The sequence below is a fragment of the Aspergillus pseudoviridinutans genome (assembly GCF_018340605.1).
Source record: "Aspergillus pseudoviridinutans IFM 55266 DNA, scaffold_4, whole genome shotgun sequence".
NCBI classification, from domain to species: Eukaryota; Fungi; Ascomycota; class Eurotiomycetes; order Eurotiales; family Aspergillaceae; genus Aspergillus; species Aspergillus pseudoviridinutans.
In genome coordinates, this window is record NW_025091284.1 from 295,149 (window position 1) to 318,300 (window position 23,152).

Genomic DNA, 23,152 nt, shown 5'->3' on the forward strand with positions numbered 1-23,152 from the left:
ACTGAACTGCCGGTGGGCATATGTCGCAGACTCAGGACAATACTCTGGCCGAATCGGGTTGTTCATCCATCAGAATATACGATTAAGGAACCGGGCGTTGTGCTACATCCAACCACTGCAAGGCGTGGATAGAGAGAACCGCCTCCATGGAGGTGAGTTACGCGGGAAGGGTCTGTTCAGCATCAATGACGCTGGAAGCATTAAGGGCGCTCCGTCGACTCATTGATATCTGTTTCGCTCCCGGGAAGAGTCTGCAGACGGTGAAGCCTGTTGATGGCCTCGAGGCGTAACCGAGATACGTGGTGACTGACAGCTTTGATTGAACCGTACGATTTTCTCACAATCGGAATGCCATCTCGCAGTAGTGCTCAATAACGACGCAACCTCATGGTATTCATCTACTTCACTTAAGACAGGCAACGGAAATTAACAACTCAGAGTTTCTAATCTATACGCGGTAACTCTCCTCGTCAATCTTTGCAAGTGTCGAGTCAGCCAGCTTTCCATCCTTCAATCCATAAAGATTCTGAAACGACATGACCATCGGTTTCCATTTATCAGGATCGATCCTGTTCGCATACCCAGAAAGTCGCAGCTCATCCAGAACATGAGTCTTTACGACCTTAACCTCAATCGCCATGAGGCACCCCTTCAACTCCACCGGTCCGTCTTTGAAAAGCTCATGGATATCGACAACCTCAGCTTCCATGTGAACCGGACACTCCTGGATCCGCGGAGGCTGTACAAGATCCGAAGACGCTGGAGTCAATCCCGCGATGCCGAACTTGTCCTTCTCGTATCGATAGCCTCGCCGGACCTTGCCTGGAGGCACATCTTTGGTGCCGGTTGTTTGGGCCAGAGCATTAACACTTTGGACCATGTCATCACTCGGGAGATTGAGCACGCACTGTCGAGTGCGGATGAGGTTGGCGGTTGTCTGTGAACTCCGTCCCAACCCTAGGACGGCACGATTTCCCAACCACCAGGCAGATGATATAGGCGCGATGTTCGGTGTTCCATCTTCGTTGACTGTTGTGACAAGAACGACCGGGGTACCCCAGTAGAAGATGGCAGGCGAGATGACAGAATGGCCCATTATATTGTGAGGCAGGCAAACGAGCAAATTGAATGGCCGTTAGAGGAATTGAGCAAAGATGATGAGCATTGATTTTTATCCGCATGGTGTTATTATGAGCTTATATACACCATCAAAGCACTGACGCCGACTCGAGCAATTTAACTGGTCATATCCATGTCAGTGTCTTGTTATTGCCCTTTTGCCTTGATAGTCTCGATTGTGGATTCTCGTATCTATTCATCACTGGCCAATTTGACAGCAAGCCGTCCATATTTCCCAGAACCTGCCGAATAAGTATCTACACCATAGTCCTGACATTCCATATTGTTTCTAATCTAACCAATTAGAAACAAAGCACAGTCACACCCGGACATACTGAGAATGCGATATTGCCACTCTCCGCTCGTGGACCTTGAAGCTCAAGATGGGAGACGTCGAGGAAGCCCGTAAGGACAAGCAAACATCGCAATTCCCGTTCATAGGCATACCCACATCAAGAACTCTCAATCACTTCGATTCACCCCTTTCCATTACCATCATCATCCCGAGCTCCTTCGGCGCCGACTCCACAAACCCATTCTTCGCATACAGCTTTCTCCCGGGTGCATCAGCAAGCAGATTCACATACGGCTTTCCCTCTGGTGCTTCACTGCGGATCTTCGCCAGAAGCGTCTTGAGAATGATATCTCCCAATCCTTTTCGCTGATGATCAGGCAGGACTGCCATGTCGGCGATATGGAAATACCATCCGCCATCGCCGATAATGCGGCCCATTCCCACTGGAGTCCATGTTCCTGATGATTCATCTTCGAATGTCACATAGCAGCCGTACCAGCTGCCTTGAGCCACCGCGGTCGCCTGTGCCTTGGTCTTGGGGGTGAGGCCTGAAGCGGCGCGCAGGTGGAGATAATCAGGGACTGCGGGGTAGCCGTCATGGAGACGGTAGTTGGGAGGAAGTGGTGGAATTGATGAAGACATTTTTGATTCTTGATTGCTGTTATTAGAATGATGGTGTCTGAAGCAGATAATCTGTATTCTTGATGAGTGTTGCGCATCGAATATTAATGTTGCGAAGACAGCAGGCAACAGTAGGCAGCAAGCCCGTCAATCAGTTCCGAGATACGCACTTAAGCCTCACCCATCTAGAATACCTTCAATTGCGTCGAATACAACTAAGAACTTCATCATCTATTATATAGAGACACAGTTACCAGTATAGGCATTTAAACTATCATGTTAAATGTCCCTCGAGCGGTCATGGGTGCGATAAACTTTCAGCATTCATAGGTAGCGTCTTGACGATGGATCAATATATATTTAACACCATAGCTTCAGTACCAGAACACTGCTCAGTAGTCACAATTTGCTTTCTGGAGGAAGTTGTAATATTTTGATTCGTTATTTCGTTTATCTCTACATCAGCTAGAACAAGCAGAATCTAATACTATATTGATATCCAGTTCAACTGGCCGGTCGGTAAAGGTGAGCATTGAAGATGGCATCAAATCACAGTCATCATCAATTCTGGAATACTTGTTCCGCAGTTCCATGACAGGCTTGGCCTTGCTGGTAGTTCTCAATCCGTCAACAACTCTACGTGTGTATCGACAAGCACCTCGAAGGATCGTTCAGTTCTGCAGTATCACTGTGGCTGAAGAAATCATATATGGTAAAAAAAAGCATACTCTAGTTGCTGTACATCTATTCGGTATCATGTCTGAGCTAGAACGCTGCCGAGTCTACTCCGTACTCCGAAGGGTTCATCTCGGTCACAAGCAGATAACTATTGCTGGAAAGGCGGAATAAGCCGAAATGGAACCAGCACACGAGATGGTTCAAAATTCGCCAGGTGCAATTGCCACACGGATGGCCCGAAGAACTGTGGATGTACCTGGAGGTTCATGTTCGGAGAGCATGCCCGAACAGCACATCAGATCCGGACCACCCAATAACAGTACCGAGCCACTTGATGTGCCTTGGGTCTGAAGGGCTTTGATTTTCGGAAACCAGAAGATCGTCTCCATAAATAGAAGACCCCGTTGTGTGCCCTATGGCAGATATCACACCGTTTCTGTTTATCCACCATACTGCTAAGGAGGTATCTCAACGTAAGAATCATAAAGCATTAGTCACTACGGAGTAATAGGCTTCAATAGCCGAATGATACTCCTGACTAGTGATTGCAGCCCAACAGATTTTTACTCTGCATAAGCATGATAAAAAGTGCTTCGTGTTAGCTTAGGACTATGATTACAAACTAGAAACGGTACGGCGTACTCCGTAAGGTAATTATTCTGAAATTGGTAAGGTACAATACTGTGTACTCCGTATTGTCTAAGAAATCTMTGCAAAAGCAAAGTCTGGGTCGGTCAATAGCGGACTCTTGGCAGCTCAAAAACCGAGCGGGTGACAGTTCTCATTGGCCGTGTCTCACTGGTCATAGAATCCATTAATGGTGTTCGGAAAAACCAAGCGAATTGATTATTGCACCATTATTACGCAAATCCCTCGGTTCCTTGAGCCTTAGTGCGCAGTACACCAATCCGGTAATCCGGGCTGGAACTTAACCCGAGGCGAATCCTTAATCAGGATTCTGGTGGACACAACAGGGCGCAGGATACTGTGGAGCATTGACTGCCCTTGTTGATAGTAAGGTAGTCCGTAAGACATGTTTTGTTGCACTGCTCTTGATTGGAGAGGTCAAGGCGCAATGGCCCGACCCTTTGCTACAGCTACACGAAATCCTGCAGCTCTGCTGTGACTTGGCGGCGAAGGACCGGAAATTTTGTCTATCTACAACAGGGGGTGATTTTGTACGCGCGAGAGTTTGAAAGCTGGTAACTATGATGCAATTGAAGGAGGTTGAAGGGGCCGAGGGGCGTCAAGCAAGGATCTTGGCCCTGTGGATACGATCAGGGTCTGATGGAGGTCCTGTAGTGCATGAGGCGGCTTCTGGAATAGAAGTTCACTGCATTAACCCGAGTAAGGCTACTGTGTATGCAAATTAAACGTACTGAGAATAAACTCGCATTATTGATCTGGTTGGTTTCGACCAGATCCATCGATTGCATCTCAGCTATCACAATGGATGGATACCTGACCGATAKGAGGAGTGGTTCACAGTTGACTCACCCTTGGTTCCTGAAGCTGTGATAGGGCTCTGCAAGAGTAAGACATGGCCAGATAATATGGGGTGTCTCTGCTATTTATAAATTTGATACTGCTACGCGTGAGATTCGATGCTAGATATAAAATATCAATTCCCTGTGTCCTCGGCGCTCCCTGTTTCATCTTCATTCATCACTTCACTACCAGTCACTCGTTTGTCTGACTTCCGCAGCCATATTTAATTTTAATACATTCGGTAGACTTTTACATTTCAATCACTCGCTATCAAAATGCGTTTCGCTCTGACTCTCACTGCCTTGGTCGGCTCTGCCGCCGCTTTGTCCATCACCTCTCCCCAGAAGGACCAGGATGTCAACCTCAGCGAGAAGACCAAGGTCGAATGGAGCTCTGTCAGGTACTCAACTTTAGACACTGTTACCATGCGTAGCATACTGACAAGGATAGCTCCGACCCCTCCTCCTTCGACATCTACCTTGTCAAGATGAACTCTTACCCTCCCGTCAACAAGCTGGTCGCCGAGAACGTCAAGACCAGCGACGGCTCCTACACCATTGACGGTGTCTCCGTCGACAGCGGGTACGTCTATTTCTCCCGCAACACACCCTTCATATACTGATCTATCTCAGATCCGGCTACCAGGTCAACTTTGTCTCCAAGGATCCCAAGAACACCGGCATCCTCGCCCAGTCCCAGCAGTTCAAGGTCGAGTCCTCCGGCTCCACCACCACCTCCGACTCTGCTTCTAGCACCACTGCCACTGAGTCCTCGTCTACGGCCTCTCATTCTAGCACCGGTACGGTCTCTACCACTGCCACTGCCACTGCCACTGCCTCTGGCACCGCCTCTGCCTCCACCTTGAGCACCTCCGCCTCCGGCACTGGTTAGTCGCCTGTCCTGGCGTCTTCAAGAACTCTACTAACATTCTCCCTGTGTAGCTTCCAAGACTACTGCCTCCTCCACCGCCAGCCACAACGCCTCCTCCACCGCTTCCGGCACCAGCACCGCCAGCACCACCCCCAACGGTGCCGGCTCGCTCGCTATCCCCGCCGGCACCCTCCTCCTGGGTCTGGCCGTCCTGGCTCTGTAAACGTGAACGCTCATCTCAGAAACGAATGATCCGGTTCGCGCAGCCAGATATCTACAAAGTAGATAGATAACACCCTCCGTGTACTGGACGTGTACGTGTACTGCTTTGTATGTATATGAGGATCTGCAATTCGCATTGTTAGACTGTCTGTCCTTATCATCACTATCACTATCAGTACCCCATAATTAATGCAATGCTTTTGCTTTTGCCCTTGCGTGTTCACTTTGCGACTGATAGATCACATTGTCAATGATTGCTGGTGTTGGTATTGTATTGTATTGTGCTATGTCCCCATACGGAGAGTATGGTAGATACTGTCGATACCTTGGGTTAGGTACGACTTGTGTTTGAAGGCGTCATGCAAGGCGTTACCTGGTGCAGGGATGTATGTAGTTTGACACATTACGTAGTACTCCGTATGAGGAAGTTATTGCAGGATTCAGTCTACGTAACCATTTCGAAACCTATGCCATAAAACCAAGGTGTTTTGTGCGGCTAGGTCGGGTATTGTCGAACACGAGAATATTGTCGTGTTCGGGGGCGTTTTGCCAGGGTCCAATGCAGGAATATATTACGTATACGGAATAGGGATGGTATCAGGTACCAAAACTCAAACACCGGTCCTGAGACAATCGAAAATCTGGACTCGGAAGCCTGATTGGTCAATATGCAAGACTGTATCACTCTGCTGTGATTCGACAGCCTGATCGGGAAAAATAGTCGAAGTCAAATCGGCGGCTAGAGGAGCAATCCATATTCAATCCTTATCACAGCGATGACGAGGCTGCGTGCGGTGAGATTGGAATACGGGTTGATTATGCGAGAGGTTGCCGATGAAAGCTTCTATACGAGCCTCGGTGAGAATTTGTCCAATAATAAACGCCTAGGCAACGACGGTGCGGCTGAAAAGACGGATATTCCAAGCTATGTACATTCGGACCAAAATATATAAACATTTACAGAACATTACCGAGATACTGGCATCCCATGGAAATGACGTGAAAAAAGAATAAATAGATAGGGTATGCACAAGGAAAAAAAAATTGCTAAGTCAACCCCCAAACCCCAACCCAGTGACTATTGACACGAAAACAGAGAACAGAATCGTCAGCGGTATCCCCGCCGGCGTCATCGACATCACACCCGCAGACCCTGACGCTGCCGGCTTGCCCGTTTTCAGCTCTACATAGCTGATGTTTGACTCGGAGTAGCCGCATAGCCCACTGCCGGCCATGAGGTTTGCGGGGAAGAAAACGCGGGGCTCGCCCTTGTCCATGGGAACGACAAGCTGACCGGCCCCGTCGACGGTATAGTTGACGCAGTTGAGGACATCCATCGCTACTACACCGGGGTTAAAGCTTACGGGCAAGTTCAGGTCATACGGCGCTTTCTGGTTGGCGCCCTGCGTCGAGAGGAGCATGATGGTCTGGCGGCCCTCGACACCCTTGCGGAAGGCGAGCTCGCTGGAGCCCTGGTAGACCGGGTAGGACTCGATATCGAGATAGTTGTTGTCGAGGTTGTATGCGTGTTTGCGGATGCGGTTGAGTTTCCCGACCAGCTGATACAGCTCGGCGTCGGTGTTGTAGCCGGACAGCCAGAGGGCTTCTCGGTTACTGTTGTTGGCGTGATAATTGCCGTGAAAGTGCTGCTCCTGCCCCTGGTACATGATCGGGATGCCGTCGAAGAGGATGTTGAACGTGACTACATTCTTTGCGAGCTAAACAGGGGTTCAGTTCATCAGCTGGGAGCGGAGGGTTCTTGGGGGAAGGGGTCGGTCCCTACCGCCATGTCTGAGGTCATGTTGGCGAACCGGTCCACGTCGTGGCTCTCCGTGAAGATGGTCATGGATGTGACGTCGTGGCAGCTGTTCTTCATCACTTCTACAATGTTTGACAGTGAACTCGTGTTGCCTGTGGTGAAGGCAGCTATGACGGAATTGTAGACGGGGAAGTTGGGAACGCTGGTGATGTAGTTGTTCTTGTAGTCGCAGATGATGTCCACTTCGGGCTGGAACACCTCCCCAGTCATGAAGGTGTCGCTGAGGGCCTTGCCGAATTTGGCCAGGAAACCCGTGTCGACGTGCTTGGCCGCATCGATACGCAGCCCGTCAATCGAGTAGGTTGAGATCATGTCTTGCGCCCACTTCTCCAGCGTGCTCTGGACCTCGGCATGTTCGGTGTAGAGATCGGGTAGTGGCACCACGTCATCACCAGTTTGACACCATTGCGCTTCGGTGAAATTATTCCAGTTTACGATTTTACAGTAGGGGTGGTAGTAGCTGGCGCTGTCGAACGGCTTCAGCGTCGAGTAGTCGATATGTGTGGCCGGGTCGCTGCCGTTGGTGACGTAGGCCATATTGTTGATGACCGTGTCCATCATGAGGAACATCCCCCGCTTATGCACTTCTGCGCTCAGATCCAGCAGATCCTGTTTCGTGCCGAAGTACGGGTTGAGGCTGTAGATGTCCTCGGGCCAATATCCATGGTAGGCTTCGCCGTACCACACGCGGCCCTCCACGTTCTTAACGACGGGAGAGATCATGACCGCATCGAACCCCATACCTTGGATGTAATCCAGGTGGTCAATTGTTCCTCGCCATGTCCCTCCGCAACGAATGTTCTCGGCCGCCACGCATCGCGCTGTCGTCGACCCGTCAGTGCGGGCGAACCGATCCGTCATGGTCTGATAAATGGCTCTGGGTTTCCATTGCGCCGTGTTTGCTGCGAGTGAGGAGGCGACCAGGAGGAAAAGAGAAACGATGTGCATGCATCGCCGTGATATCGAAGGCGAACTCATGATCGGAACATTGAGCTGAAGGCTGACTCAGTGATGGGGTAGTGCGGATCCCAGCTTGGCACAATGGTGTCTCGTCTGGATTGAAATCCTAGAGTCCCACAACAGAATCAAATCACCCGCGATTTTGCAAGTTCCAGATACGTTGATGCAATATGTTGACGAGATAGGGAACAATTTTCGTCGAGACTCCCCAGAACCGCTGGTGCAAGCGAGAATGGCGATGAAGGCTAGAATATTAGAGAAAAAAGACGAAAGAACAGGGAACTGGTAGGAATAAACTCAAAATAGCGAGGGACGACAGGGTAAAGAACGACAGGCCTGATCGCAGGCAGGGTATAGAACGAATGACGATGGTAGGAGGAGGAAGAGACAGAGATTAAACAGGGCCAACGAGGGGAGCAGCAAGAAAGGGCCTCGAACTCAAGATTGAAGGGAGTAGCGACAGAGAGGGGAGGAGGCAGAAAGGAGAGAGAGTCAGGCGGGAAGGATTTCCCTGCTTTGCTGCAGAAACTTTAGATTAAAAGAGTGGAATTGTGGGGGAAGCCATCAGAACCGCAGCTCTAGTGATTCTAGTCTATCCATTTTTCTCCAGGATTCTCCTTGGTAAACGGCCGATGATGGACATGTGATCTTTTGGCCAGGGTTGAGGTTGTTGTTGTATTGCCTCTTCAGTCTTTCTTTTACATAGTACGGAGCACTTGGGTGTGTTCAATTTGATGTCTACTGAATTTACTCCCTAGAGGTAAGGTGCAATTTGAAAAGACAACCAACGGCACACTGCGGTGCCTGGTACCTGCGTTTGTGAGGACATGTCTTGGGTCTACCGGGTGCAACCCGCACATAGCCGGACCAGACCATGAATGACCACTGGACCAGTGCCGTCGCATTTCTTAATATAGTCTTAAGCAATTTTGCTTCGGAGCACCTCCGCAGAATTAGCATAGATCTTTAATTCCATGAGCACCTGAAGAAATTAGAGAGAAGCAATAGATTGATTGTATTTAATAATATAGGACAACCTGACGATTATTGTTGATTGTCCTCGTGAGGGGGTCCTCCGCCTTAGGTTCCTTGCAGTGTTCATGAACCACCGATTGTCCAATGGCAGATCCTAACCACATCAGGAGATCAGAGTCGCCTTCAAGTCCGAATTTCAGGCGAGCTCTCAGTCGTTCATATGGCTCAAACCCCGCGCCCACATTTCCTCTTGTAGCTAGGCAATTCCCCTATGCCGGCTTATTCGACACACCCAAGTCATTATCCTCACACGACGGTCAAATAATAGTCTACTACATCGATACTACATACTCCAGATGCAGCATGTCAGTGGCTGGAGTGCGGTGATGTCCACTGTGGCGAGAAGCACTTGGTACCTGACCTGACCCGAGTGCTTAGCTGCGTCGGAGCCCTGAAGTCTGACCATCTTGGTGGCAGTCAATCAGGGGAGAAAGCTCTACAGCCGTGTCACACAAGGAATCACATCGTCACATGAATTTAAGCGCACCATTGTGGGATGCGATGGGAGGTCCAGGAGCAAAAATATTGGCTAAAAAGGAGAAAAGAGGAGTAAAATATGGAGCAATAATAACTTGGAAGGAGGCAGTTAAGTACCTGGATGTGATCTCACCATAGACATTAAGACAAGAAAATATGTCTCAGACGATCAGTCATAGGCAGTCTTGATTAGGCATAGTTCTTTTGAGCCAATTTGAAATGAATGCAGTTAACAACTGCATATGAGAAATATATATCTTGTGTGGGTTCTTATTTTCAACATATCTAGAGAGCTTGACATGATGATGCATCTCTGTCACCTGTCATCACAGAAGGCGCATAATGATTGCTAGGTTGAGAAATCTGTTCCCCCAGCAGGGGAGAAACTGTTCTCAGGCCAAGACCAAATTACCAGGCTAAGCTCAGTCAAGCTAGCCAATCCTCTTGTTCCATTCCTGATAAGTACTGTAAGAATAATAACTTTGAATATATAATACAATACAGAGTACAATACCAGAAAATATGAGATTGATGATTCGTCTACTCTGTATCAGCTGAAAAACTAAGGTACAGAGAGAGGACCGCGAATAATCATGGAGGTAACTTACCGTCTGTAACTGTCTCCGGTAAATATATGGTAACCTACGGGGCCCTTTTTCCACTCCTGTTCTAGCAGATTCGGTTCCAGACCCTAGCTTCCAATAGTCTAACATATCGACCACGGAAAAATTCTGAGCAATTACTTGCAACCTAAGTAAATGTCTGAGATGGATTCAGCAGGTCCACTTCGGACCGATGCTCGGCTTTCTCGGTTGTTAACCAGAGATCTCGTATTTCATCGCTGACATCCATGGTACGTCCTCTGTAAATCTGTAGGTTTGTACCTGTCGACCTGTCGACACAACGATGGGAAATTAACACTGCAATGGTTGCTTTTTTAGCGGGAAAATCCTTACGAAGTCCGGATCGAAGTCGAAGAGAGAATCGAGTTCTGTGGCACCATCCTCGAAGTCAAGATACGAACAGACTCTAAGGACCAGGGTCTGGAGTTGACACTTTGACCGACTCCGACGCCACCGTCACGCCATGGAAGCACTAGTGAATTAGTCACTGGGGCCCCTGATGACAATTTTATTGTACTATGTAGATAGACGAGATCCAGTTGATAAACAATTTTCGCTTCAGATGGTTCATGAATCATGAAGCCATGCCTCTACAAATGGAAGTCTTTTGACATGGTATGCTGAGAGGGAAAAGCTTGATATAAACCTGGTCTCTTGTAAAACTGAGGTACCTCTGAAGGCCTCTTCTTAATCCATACCATAATATGATACGGACATCTGGCCCGATACGTCGAGGTGATGCAACCATAGCAAGATAACAGTCTTGGCAGACCTGGTTCTCACCATTCTCATTGGACTGCTCGACCAGCAATGCCCCTGATTGAAACCCGAGGATGCTGTTCAACCCCGTCGCTCGTTGCAATTCGTCATTGTTGACCTGATAATGAGACAAGCGGACATCCATCGTCCAAGATATGTGCGCTGTCATTGCAGATTCGTACGCCAAAGTCCAATAGGAAAGCCTACTTCCCTTCCGGGACATTACTGTAAGACATTTGTTTCAATCTTTTATCCTCTTTTATCCTTCGTAGTGGACATGGGAGAGGAACTATTCCCTACAGTCTCAACTTTCAACCCATCAACTTTAACGAACTGAGGAAAAAGCCCACAGTCGCTCGATAGAATCAATAATGACTGGGTATCAAGAACATAGCTAAAGCAAAAAGTTTTCTCGTTCTTGGCGGAAAAAGTCACACAAACGGATCGGCCGGAATAGCCATTACCGAAGATTTAGCGATCACTCATCCCATCACCAAAGGGGAATGGATACGGAGGACAAACAGCACACTCCACTACCTCTCTAGTATCTTAGCTGAAAAAAAAAAAGATTATTTTTAGTATCCGTATTGTCGCCCCGATCTGGTATTGAGAAGCGATTCAACGCCTTATAAGTGGCTTGAGCTCATTGGGCACAACGTAGGGTCCCAGTACCAAATCGCGGACCAGACTCGAGGAAATCACCGTTGGGCTCCACTCGGTCCCCACCCTGGCCCATGGAATAATGTATCAAAGGGTCTGTTGATGGATCTTGTCACGCTGTTACCGAGTAAGCTTTACGAGATGGAATGGCCTCTGTATTCGCTGAGAAATGCTGGGCTCACCGATTTGCTTTTCTGCTTGGTTTTGGTCTTGGCAACTCTGTTTCTTGGGATTGAGCATTCAGCTCTAAGCCACTGCCTCCTTTTGTAAGATACTTTCCAAGCTCCGAGCAGTCGGATTGGTTGTCTGCTGGGGCTCTGCCTTGTGGCTTTCTGGTCCACGACTTTTATCAACTAGACCGATACACGGTTCGAGCCGCTTACTCCCACGCTACAGGATCCAATCCAGTAAAAAAACAAAGTAAAGGAAAAAAAGGGAAGGGGAAAAAAGAAACGTGGGAACGAGAAAAGAGGGACCCAACGAGGCTGAAAACTCAAGGACTGTAACGATGCACATGAAGACTGAAGAGGCGAACAGAAGGTCCATGAGATCTTATATGGAGAGTAGGACAGCTCTTAAGTTGCAAGTGAGATAAGAAAGACATCATCACCATGTGCTGAAATAATCCCCTCTTTTGCCTGAATCCTTATTTGCTACTCCGTACTTCTACTTCCAGTTTGATAACGACTCTAATATCCAGTTCGCTGCAGAGACAAGTCGTAGCCTCTGGGAGGATCCGCATAATAATAGGAGAGGATAGTGTAGGAGCAGACCAGAACGACAAGATACTACTGCCTGCACTAATCCCATCACCATCTTAGCTCGTCATGATATTAATAGTCTATTGACAGCAATTTCACTTGGTCAGTGTGTCTTGTCTGTCTGTCTTGTCTGAGTATTATTATTTCCCCATTGAAATCCCGATTATTTGTTTGATCTCTTTTCTTTTTTAGAAACTTTGATCTTCCTCGTTTCTTCTTTTATTCCTATCCTCAATCCTCCTAAACTCCCCTCCTCCTCCCCATCCCCTTTCTGTCTCTCGTTGTCAGTCGTTTCTGTCGTTTCAGCTTTTTTGGAGAGGAATACTCACTTGCTTCCCATCCAGCCTTTCGTTTCGTCGGTTGTGCATTTTTCCCTACATTTTCTCAACCCGCCGTTATCGCCTTTGTCGATCGCTCGTTATCAGTACAAACAAGCAGCTCATCCGACATCCACGATTCAAAACGGAAAACGAAGAAAAAGTTGCAGGAGAGATTCGGCATAATCTGAACTGAAAGTCGCCAAAAGAGCACATTGTACATTTAACGATATTCATATTGTGATACCCCCTCCCGTGCATGGGTCGATTCCCACATATTCTTATCCACCGCATTGCTCAGAAGCAGCGAACAAAATCCACCACCCACGATGAAGTGGGGATGGACCGGGGCGTTGCTGGCCTTGTTTGCGACAACCGCATCATGCTGGCCGTACGACGAGAATCTGGTCAAATACAACCTCAATGAGAATAAATCCGCCACAAACCCGGCGGAATACTGGGGAGAATGGCCGGACCATAAGGGCAAATACTTCCCCTCCCCGGATAACTGGCGGTTTCCGTTTTATACCCTGTTTTTGGATCGATTTGTGAACGGTGATCCGGAGAACGATAATATCAACGGGACACAGTTCGAGCATGATATCAGCTCCAACCAGATGCGTCATGGTGGTGATGTCGCGGGTCTGGTCGCTACTTTGGACTATTTACAGGGAATGGGGATCAAAGTGAGTTTTTTTTCGGCTTGATTGTGATATCTGGCGGAAACGAGATGCTGACTCTGACAGGGCATCTATCTTGCTGGAACGGCCCTCATGAACCAGCCTTGGGGCTCGGATGGTTACTCTGCATTGGATACGACGCTTTTGGACCAGCATTTTGGTGACATTGAAACCTGGCGCAATGCGATCACTGAGATCCACAACCGGGGGATGTATGTGGTATTCGATAACACTATTGCTACGTAAGTCTTCCCAGACCTCATTCTCTGCGTCTGACTGACACAATACAAGCCTCGGTGATCTCATCGGCTTCGAAGGCTACCTCAACACCACAACCCCATTCTCAGTCAAGGAGCACAAGGCGTTGTGGAAAACCGATCGCCGCTATGTAGACTTTGACATCGGCAACGACTACAACGCGACGTGCGATTACCCCCGTTTCTGGTACGAAAACGGTCTCCCGCTTCCCGCGGCCCAGGCCGATCAGCTGGTGGGCTGCTACAACAGCGATTTCGACCAGTACGGCGACATTGAAGCTTTCGGCGTGTTCCCTGATTGGCAGCGTCAGCTGGCGAAGTTTGCGTCCGTGCAGGATCGTTTACGAGAATGGGTTCCTAGCGTGCGAGAGCGGCTGATCCGTCACTCCTGCATAATCATCGCCTCCTTGGATATCGACGGTTTCCGGTACGATAAAGCCACGCAGGCGACGGTCGATGCGCTCGGCGAGATGTCCATGGCGTACCGGGAATGTGCCCGCGCCGTGGGCAAGAACAACTTCTTCATCACTGGAGAAATTACCGGTGGTGATTACTTCGGTTCGATCTACCTCGGACGAGGCAGGCAGGCGAACCAGTGGGACAAAATTAATCCCTCCCAGGGCCCTAAGATGACGAATGAGTCTGGTGCCCAATATTTCCTACGTGAGGCCGGCCATGAAGCCCTTGATAGTGCTGCATTCCACTATTCCGTTTACCGAACCCTTACCCGTTTCCTTGGGATGGACGGTAATCTCGCTGCGGGCTTTGATGTCCCTCTGGATTGGGTCGAGATGTGGCAACAGATGCTCCGGTCGAACGATTTCGTCAATGCGAACACAGGCAAATTCGACCCCCGGCACATGTACGGTGCGACCAACCAGGATGTCTTCCGGTGGCCAACTTTGCAATGGGGTGTTGAGCGGCAGTTGTTGGGTAGTTATATCACGACAATGCTCCTTCCCGGTATCCCTCTATTGCTCTGGGGTGAGGAGCAGGCCTTCTATGTGCTTGATGCCACCGCTACCAACTATATTTATGGGCGTCAGGCCATGTCCCCTGCAACCGCCTGGAGAGACCATGGCTGCTTCAGTATGGACTCCTCGCAGTACTACCACTGGCCGATTGATTCTGGCCGGAAAGGTTGCCAAGATGAAACAGTCGCTTATGACCATCGGGACCCTTCGCACCCTGTGCGCAATATTCTTAAGCATATGTATCAGTTGCGTGAGGAATATCCCGTTATCAATGATGGCTATACCCTGAACAAATTGTCCAACATGACCAAGCCGATCACCTACCCGGGTTCCAACGGCACTGCCACTGAGACGGGCATGTGGTCTGTGAGTCGCGAGGCCAATCTTGAGGTGCAGGATTTCGGCTCGGATGAGAAGAACTCGCCTGTCTGGATGGTCTACCAGAATAACAACCAAACGATCGATTACAAGTTCAATTGTACCGATCCAGAGAATGCTTTGATCGCTCCCTACCCTGCCAACACCGTCGTCAAGAACTTGTTTTACCCCTTCGATAGCCTCACATTGACGACCGGCCCGTCTCAACGAACTTTCGGAAATCAAACATTGTTTGAGGGTTGTTATGGCAATCTGACCCTCAAGGAATTCGAATTCCGGGCCTACGTACCGGAGAAGTGGCATGTCATGCCTCGCCCGATGATCACCGGCATCGACCCTGGCCACGACCATCCCATTACTTCCACTGTGAAGCCTGACGCGTCTGAGAATGTGCCCATTAAGCTGTATTTCTCCGAGCCGATGGATTGCGATGGGGTCACCAAGTCTATTTCCCTGACCTCCTCCACCGAGTCACTACAAATTCCGTCCATCGACTCCGGCTCGGTCTCTTGCAAAAATGTTACCAATGGCACCTCGTGGACTGCTCAGATCCCTAGCCGCTGGATGTGGTCGGCCAATTTGACCAATGTCTACAACGGTATCCACCAAATCACTGTGAAGGGACCTAAGACTAGCAGCGGCAGCGCCTCCACCAACGCCACCGACCACTTCCTTTTCCGCATCGGCCAGGTCGATAATCCGATGGTCTTCACCAAGGCCAACTACTCGACTAGTTTGCTTCATGAGTATGATAACGGGACTCTGTACATCCAGCATCACGCCGCAGGCGCGGATAAATACCGCTACTCGACCAACTGGGGCACGACCTGGTCGAGCTGGACCAAGTACCATGGCGGTAACGACACCATTCAGGAAATGGAGTGGCACGGCACCAAAGAACAGCAGTGGGAAGGCAAACATGTCCGCGTGGAATATTGGAGCGGCTTGACGGGTAGCAGCGACTACTACCAAGAAGGCGATGTGGGCTGGAACCATAATGTGCCCCGTCGATTCCCGCATATTCATTTCAACGGTCCTTTCAACCAGTTTGGTTACGATGGCGGCCTTCCCAACAAGCTCGAGCTAGACACCACCAGTGGACGGTGGAAATACCACTTTACCTACGAGTGGCCCGCACAGGCACAGATCAATGTCTGGGGGATCAACCCCGATGGCACCCCGGACCAGAGTTGGGTTCTGGGCGACGTCGACGGTGACCACGTCCTGGACCGAATGCCCCCGTCGTCTCTGTCAGCGACGATGATCAATATCACCGATCCTCCGCCGTCGCCTCACCTCTCGTGGGTTATCTCGATCAACGACGCGACCATGCGGTATACCCTGGAAGGTGCCGGAGATCAAGCCACGCAGATGGCCATGTACATTCTTTTCTGGATTGTGCCCCTGCTCACAGGCGTGGCTTGCGTGTATGTCTTCATGAAATCCTTCTACCAGGTCAAGTTCAACCAGGTCGGTGTCAGCGAGAAGCGCACGCTCATTCCACTGGCCCTCCGGCGGAAGCTGAAGCGTGCTCGCAACGGCGAAGGCGAGGCAATGAACCCCTTGATGCGTCTTGCCAACAAGTCCGGTTTCATCCAGAGCTCGACGGATCTTGCGGCGGGCCCTGTGGCTTCCAAACGCCGCATGGTGCTCATTGCCACCATGGAATATGATATTGAGGACTGGGCCATCAAGATCAAGATCGGTGGTCTCGGTGTCATGGCTCAGTTGATGGGCAAGACTCTCGGCCATCAGGATCTCATCTGGGTCGTTCCCTGCGTCGGCGGAGTGGACTACCCTGTTGACCGGCCAGCGGAACCCATGGTCGTCACCATCCTGGGCAAGCCATATGAGGTCCAGGTGCAGTACCACACTTTGCAGAATATCACATACGTCTTGCTGGATGCGCCGGTTTTCCGTCAGCAGTCCAAGTCAGAACCCTACCCACCACGTATGGATGACCTCGACAGTGCCATTTACTATTCCGCGTGGAACCAGTGCATTGCTCAGACTATCAAGCGGTTCCCCATTGACCTTTACCATATCAACGATTACCACGGATCCCTGGCACCTCTCTATCTCCTGCCGCAAACAATCCCCGCCTGTCTGTCTCTACACAACGCCGAGTTCCAGGGTCTCTGGCCCATGCGGACCGAGAAGGAAAAGGAAGAGGTTTGCTCCGTCTTCAACCTGGATAAGGAAATCACCCGCCGATACGTTCAGTTCGGTGAGGTTTTCAATCTGCTCCATGCCGGTGCCAGTTATCTGCGTGTCCACCAGCAAGGATTTGGTGCTGTCGGTGTGTCCAAGAAATACGGTAAACGGTCGTACGCTCGGTATCCCATCTTCTGGGGTCTCAAGAAGGTCGGCAACCTGCCCAACCCGGATCCATCTGATGTTGGCGAGTGGAACAGGGAAAAGGCCCTCGCCAAGGGTGAGGACCCGCCTGTTGATACGGAATTCGAAGCTGGTCGCGCGGAGCTCAAACGCCAGGCTCAAGAATGGGCTGGCCTGGAGCAGAACCCGGACGCTGATCTGCTCGTGTTTGTTGGTCGATGGTCCATGCAGAAGGGTGTGGATCTGATTGCGGATGTCATGCCTGCTGTTCTCGAGTCTCGTCCTAATGTCCAGCTGATCTGTGTCGGCCCTGTCATCGATCTGTACGGCAAGTTCGCTGCCATGAAGCTGGATCGCATGATGAAGGTCTACCCTGGCCGCGTCTTCTCTCGTCCTCAATTCACTGCTCTGCCCCCTTACATCTTCTCCGGTGCTGAATTCGCCCTCATTCCCTCTCGTGACGAACCGTTTGGTCTGGTGGCCGTCGAATTCGGCCGTAAGGGTGCTCTCGGTATTGGTGCTCGCGTCGGCGGTCTCGGTCAGATGCCTGGTTGGTGGTATAACGTGGAGTCAATGACCACTGTCCATCTGCTCCATCAGTTCAAGCTGGCCATTGATGGTGCCTTGAACTCGAAGCCAGAGGTCCGTGCTAAGATGCGTGCTCGTTCAGCCAAGCAGCGGTTCCCTGTCGCTCAATGGATAGAGGATCTTGAGATCCTGCAGTCCACATCCATCCGAATCCACAACAAGGAAGCCTCCAAGTCCAGCAATCGTCCTGTGACCCCTACCGGTCCCATGACTCCTCGCGGACTGGGTGCTATGAGCCCTACCCTACCCGGTAGTGGGACTCAGACCCCTGTTGGCATGCACTCTCGCGAAGCCAGCTACGTGAACCTGAGGCAATTGGCAGAGATTGGCCCACAGCAGCGCGATACTATCATTTCCTACAGCAACAACACTGGCAGGGAGATGACTGAGAAACCTGCTCCGGGATTAAGCCGTAAACTGTCGCTTGGTGTCCGTTCCGGCCCCGGTCATCTCAACCGTCCTGGTCGGCGTGGACAACAGGACCTCGCTGTCCCCGACCACAGAGATGGCGGTGATGTCTCCGATATCGAGGAGGAGAGTGACGATGACTTCATTGACCACTACTACGGCGATGACGAATATACTCTCACGCCCGAGCAAGCCGAAGAAGGCCGACGACTCCAGAACAATCCCCATTCCCAAAGTGGACGTGCGACTCCGAGAGAACTTACCCGCTCCGCGCAATTTCCCTCGAGCCCATCCGTTCATTCTGACATGGGCCTTGCTCCCCCCACACGGCCATTCCTGGAACCTGGCAGTCGTCTGAGCAGTGCCTCGGTGCTGTCCGTCGATTCCATCGTTGGTGATAAGAAGGACTTCAAGCTGCAAAAAGTGGATCCTTTCTTCACGGATAGCCATGGCGAATACGCTCGCTTGTTCGAAAGGAGTTTGGAGGGCTTGAACGGGGCCAACTCCGAGTCGCAGCTCTGCATTGAGGAATTCCTGGTCAAGAGTGAAAAGGAATGGTTCGACAAGTTCCGCGATGCCAAGCTGGGTCGTCTGAACTCGCCTGCTCCATCTGTCTTCCGTGGTAAGCGCGGTCCTTCGCCTGTGGATTCCTACTACGGAGATGACGCCTCGTCGCGTATGAGTCCGGATGATGAGCAGTCCCAGGAAGATGACGAATTTCTCCTAGGCAAGGACTACGTTCCTCCGACCGGTCTGCGCAAGTGGATGCAGCTGCGCGTCGGAGACTGGCCAGTTTATTCCCTCTTGTTGGGCCTGGGCCAGATCCTCGCCGCCAATTCGTACCAGATCACCTTGCTGACCGGCGAGGTTGGTCAAACCGCGGAGAAGCTGTACGGAATTGCCACCACGTACCTGATTACCTCGATTCTGTGGTGGTTTGTCTTCCGTTACTTCAAGTCCATCGTCTGTCTCTCTGTCCCATGGTTCTTCTACGGTGTGGCATTCCTTCTCATTGGCCTCGCCCATTTCGAGCATGATGAGTTCACCCGGGGATGGATTCAGAACGTCGCCAGTGGTTTCTATGCTACCGCTTCCTCCAGCGGGTCGATTTTCTTCTCCCTCAACTTTGGTGATGAAAGCGGTGCGCCAGTCAAGGAATGGGTCTTCCGTGCCTGTGTCATCCAGGGCACGCAGCAAGCTTATGTCATTGCGCTGTGGTACTGGGGGTCGACGCTCACCAAGGCCTCGAGCCAAGGCCTCCTCAGCCCCGAGAATAACATCGCCAACACGTGGAAGATGACCGCCATCTGTGTGCCGATTACGGTGCTCCTGTGGGTCATAGGTCTTCTTATGTTCTATGGGCTTCCCAACTACTACCGCCAGAGCCCTGGCAAGGTTCCGTCCTTCTATCGCTCGGTATTCCGCCGCAAGATCGTCATCTGGAACTTCGCCGTCGTCATCATCCAAAACTTCTTCCTCAGTGCCCCTTACGGTCGCAACTGGAATTGTAAGTCAACTTCATCTGTCAAGTGAATCGACATACTGATGCCTGTTACAGTCCTCTGGAGTTCAGCCCACGCACAGACCTGGCAGATCGTCATTCTCTGCGTTGTCTTCTTCGGTTTCGTCTGGGCCGCCTTCCTCTTCATCCTCAGCCATCTCTCCAAACAACACAGCTGGATCCTCCCCGTGTTCGCCTGCGGTCTCGGGGCGCCCCGCTGGGCCCAGATCTGGTGGGGTGTCTCCGGCATCGGCTACTACCTCCCCTGGGTCGCAGGCGGGTACACGGGCGGCGCCCTGGCATCCCGCAGCGTCTGGCTGTGGTTGGGCGTTCTCGACGCAATCCAGGGCCTGGGCTTCGGTATGATCCTGCTACAGACCCTGACCCGCATGCACATGTGCTTCACCCTCATCGTGTGCCAAGTGCTGGGATCCATCGCGACGATCTGTGCCCGAGCCTTCGGGCCCAACAACGTCGGTCCGGGCCCTATCTCTCCCGATCCCACCCTTGGCGCGAGTGCCGTGGCGAACGCGTGGTTCTGGATTGGCCTGATCTTCCAGCTGCTCATCTGGTAAGTTTTTTCTGATCTGTCTTTCTCTTCCTCGAACATGGCTGATATCGTTCCAGTGCTGGGTTCCTTCTCTTCTTCCGCAGAGAACAACTCTCCAAGCCGTAAGGCACTACCATCGCTCCTTAACGATTTGATTTCATTGTTGCTGGCATACTTTGCATATACATGCTTCCTGTATAGATACGACATTTTGCATATATAGATGTGTCATGACTACCTCGCTGGGTTTTCCGCCTGTGGCTTGATGTCCGGAGTTCAACGAGGGTATGACCATGTGTTTATAGAAAGTTTACATAATACTTAATTGCGTTGTACCAGATCCAGTAGCTCAAGCCAGGAATAAGCCTCGTCGAAATGATGTGCATAAAGTAAGGAATGACGTCGCTGCGACTCAGCCACATACGATCTCACTAAGTCTAGGGTATTAATATGGTTGAGTACAGATTCTGTGTGGTCTATGAAGATCTTAGTAAGGAAATAGTGGGTATTGATCCGCACAATTCGATAGAGGAGACTGTCTCTGGAAGATGCCGTAGGCCCTCTATAGTTTGTTCCTTGTCCTAGCCACATGTACCAGGATACAGGTCAGCCGACCTTTACTAAGGAGTTCGGCTAACCAAAGTGGGTCAGCCGACCCACACAGCATAAATATAAAAGCTCATCCGACCTTTTACATCTAAAACTAATTTCATGTTCTGTAATAATTTTCACTATTTCTTACAGCCTTAACTAGTTCTCAACTAGTTCACAATGTCATCCTTAGATAACTTTCGTTATCTTGAGAATGATCAAACAGTAATTAATTCTCTTATTAATTTATCATCTCTTACACCTGAATCAGAGTATGATGAATTATCAAATGAAGTTGATGAAGCAATTTTACATCAACGCAATACTGCAAGCGGTGATCTAGATGAGGCGGTATGAAGATATTAAGTTTAACTAGTCCTTAACTAGTTGCTAACTAGTTTATAGCCTATACCAATTATCCCTATTACACATGGAGGGACAAGGCCTGGAAATACTGCTCAATTTATTGAGTATAGTGATCATTTACCAGAATATCCAAGATCTGATGAAAATGGCTATGCTTATATTATAAAAAGTCATGGCCGGAACTTGGAAACCTTTGAGAAATCATTACATGATGTATGTACTAGTTCTCAACTAGTTCTTAACTAGTTACTAACTAGTCCAGATACAATATGCTTATCAACGGGAGGGCTCCCGTCGAATAACCTTTTCACCACTCCTAGAGTGCAATGTTAAAAAATATGTTTATCATTGTACAGGGGTAAAAGTATGTGAATATTTATCACCAGAACTGAAGAATATTCATCATACTTGGGTTTCACCATCTATTCTAGAGCAAATATCAGAGATACGCTCTAGAATTGCTGATTCTGAATCAGCACCTGAGGAGCGAGCTGCATATGGGTAGGGATTAGTTCCTAACTAGTTCATTACTAGTTGCTAACTAGGTCCTAGGATATTCTATAGCATTAAACGGCGATTTGATCAAGGTGATGCCTGCCTTCAACAAATAGCAACATGTCGGCCAGTATTAAGACTGAGTGATACTCAGGTTAGTATATTATATAGATTGGACTAGTTGGTAACTAGTTACTAACTAGTCTAGTCAATCACCCAAGCTGAAATGCCTTATCTTGTCTGTTCAAATTCTGGAAGTCCCCGTCAAGGTCATTTCTACATGAGCCTCACAAATAGGGCAGTGAATATTAATCTAAATTGCCTGAGAGATCTTCTTAGATCTAATGGCTCTAATCAGCAGCCTAGATTATGTGGAGTTATTGAACAAAACTTAACCCGCCGACCACAGTGCGGTAAGTTACTACTAGTTAGGGACTAGTTACCAACTAGTTACCAACTAGTCTACTAGACTAATATTTCTTTAGGGGTTATCCATCCACAGGGAGCTGGAAAGATGCAGAAAATGACCTGTAAGGTTAGGTTCAGAATTTATATTCCAGAGGACCTTGAGGCATGCCCTTATGCTATCTTTCTCTCAACTGGTATTCATACTCATCCACCACCTCCACCAAATAAGCCACCACAGCTTATTATGGATGAGATTCTGGATCTGATMAGGCAAATGCAGAATCCAGATCTTACTTTAAGTAAGTTAACTAGTTACCTACTAGTTATGAACTAGTTTACTTTAAAATAGGTATAAAAATGGGGACTAGTTACTAACTAGTTATAGGTACCTTTCTTCGGAGCCCTTCACTTTTGCAGTTCTGTCAGCAGTACAATGGCCAGACCCTTTCTCAAATTCATAATAGCTTTGTAAATCAGGACCGATTTGCAGCTATTATTGCGAAGGAAAAAGCCCTTCTTTATCCTTGTGGTCGGAATATCAATGGTATTCTATATGAAATGGATCGCAGGCCAGAGATTAAGGTAGGCAACTAGTCCTGAACTAGTTATGCACTAGTTATTAACTAGTTGCTAGAATTATATCCGGAGGGTCTATACCCAGGATGATTGTACCATGATTATCTGTGGATTTGATCAGCAGATTCAGATCCTAAGATCTCTTGACAGCTTTGAAATCGATATGTCCTATAAAAGGATTAAGGGAGAGTTTAATGAGGTGATCTTTGCAACCTTTCTTCCTGAACATGGAAAAAGTAAGTAGACTAGTTCCTAACTAGTCATCAACCAGTTACTAACTAGTAAGTTCTTACACTCTTGCGGGTGTTTATCAACCAGGAAACAGCCCAAAGCTATCAA

At 49.5% G+C, this 23,152-nt stretch overlaps 5 protein-coding genes across 5 annotated transcripts; 2 read left to right on the top strand and 3 right to left on the bottom strand.

Annotated features, from left to right (window-relative positions):
• Positions 1-448: 448 nt before the first annotated feature.
• Positions 449-1,096, bottom strand: Asppvi_005532 (flavin reductase family protein; the record flags this gene model as incomplete). Its single annotated transcript, XM_043301451.1, has 1 exon — positions 449-1,096. The coding sequence occupies one exon, from the start codon at positions 1,094-1,096 to the stop codon at positions 449-451; it is 648 nt and encodes a 215-aa protein (XP_043157386.1).
• Positions 1,097-1,585: 489 nt separating this feature from the next.
• Asppvi_005533 (GNAT family N-acetyltransferase) lies at positions 1,586-2,056 on the bottom strand (the record flags this gene model as incomplete). Its single annotated transcript, XM_043301452.1, has 1 exon — positions 1,586-2,056. One exon carries the CDS (start codon positions 2,054-2,056, stop codon positions 1,586-1,588), a length of 471 nt encoding a protein of 156 aa, XP_043157387.1.
• Positions 2,057-4,476: 2,420 nt separating this feature from the next.
• Positions 4,477-5,294, top strand: Asppvi_005534 (GPI anchored serine-threonine rich family protein; the record flags this gene model as incomplete). Its single annotated transcript, XM_043301453.1, has 4 exons — positions 4,477-4,601; positions 4,652-4,783; positions 4,834-5,087; positions 5,143-5,294. The coding sequence occupies 4 exons, from the start codon at positions 4,477-4,479 to the stop codon at positions 5,292-5,294; spliced, it is 663 nt and encodes a 220-aa protein (XP_043157388.1).
• Positions 5,295-6,345: 1,051 nt separating this feature from the next.
• Positions 6,346-8,090, bottom strand: Asppvi_005535 (alpha-amylase; the record flags this gene model as incomplete). The annotated part of the gene is made up of 2 exons (XM_043301454.1): positions 6,346-7,011; positions 7,077-8,090. The coding sequence occupies 2 exons, from the start codon at positions 8,088-8,090 to the stop codon at positions 6,346-6,348; spliced, it is 1,680 nt and encodes a 559-aa protein (XP_043157389.1).
• A 4,943-nt stretch (positions 8,091-13,033) lies between these two features.
• Positions 13,034-20,503, top strand: ags1 (alpha-1,3-glucan synthase Ags1; the record flags this gene model as incomplete). Its single annotated transcript, XM_043301455.1, has 5 exons — positions 13,034-13,390; positions 13,451-13,626; positions 13,676-19,833; positions 19,885-20,398; positions 20,455-20,503. The coding sequence occupies 5 exons, from the start codon at positions 13,034-13,036 to the stop codon at positions 20,501-20,503; spliced, it is 7,254 nt and encodes a 2,417-aa protein (XP_043157390.1).
• Between the last annotated feature and the right edge of the window lie 2,649 nt (positions 20,504-23,152).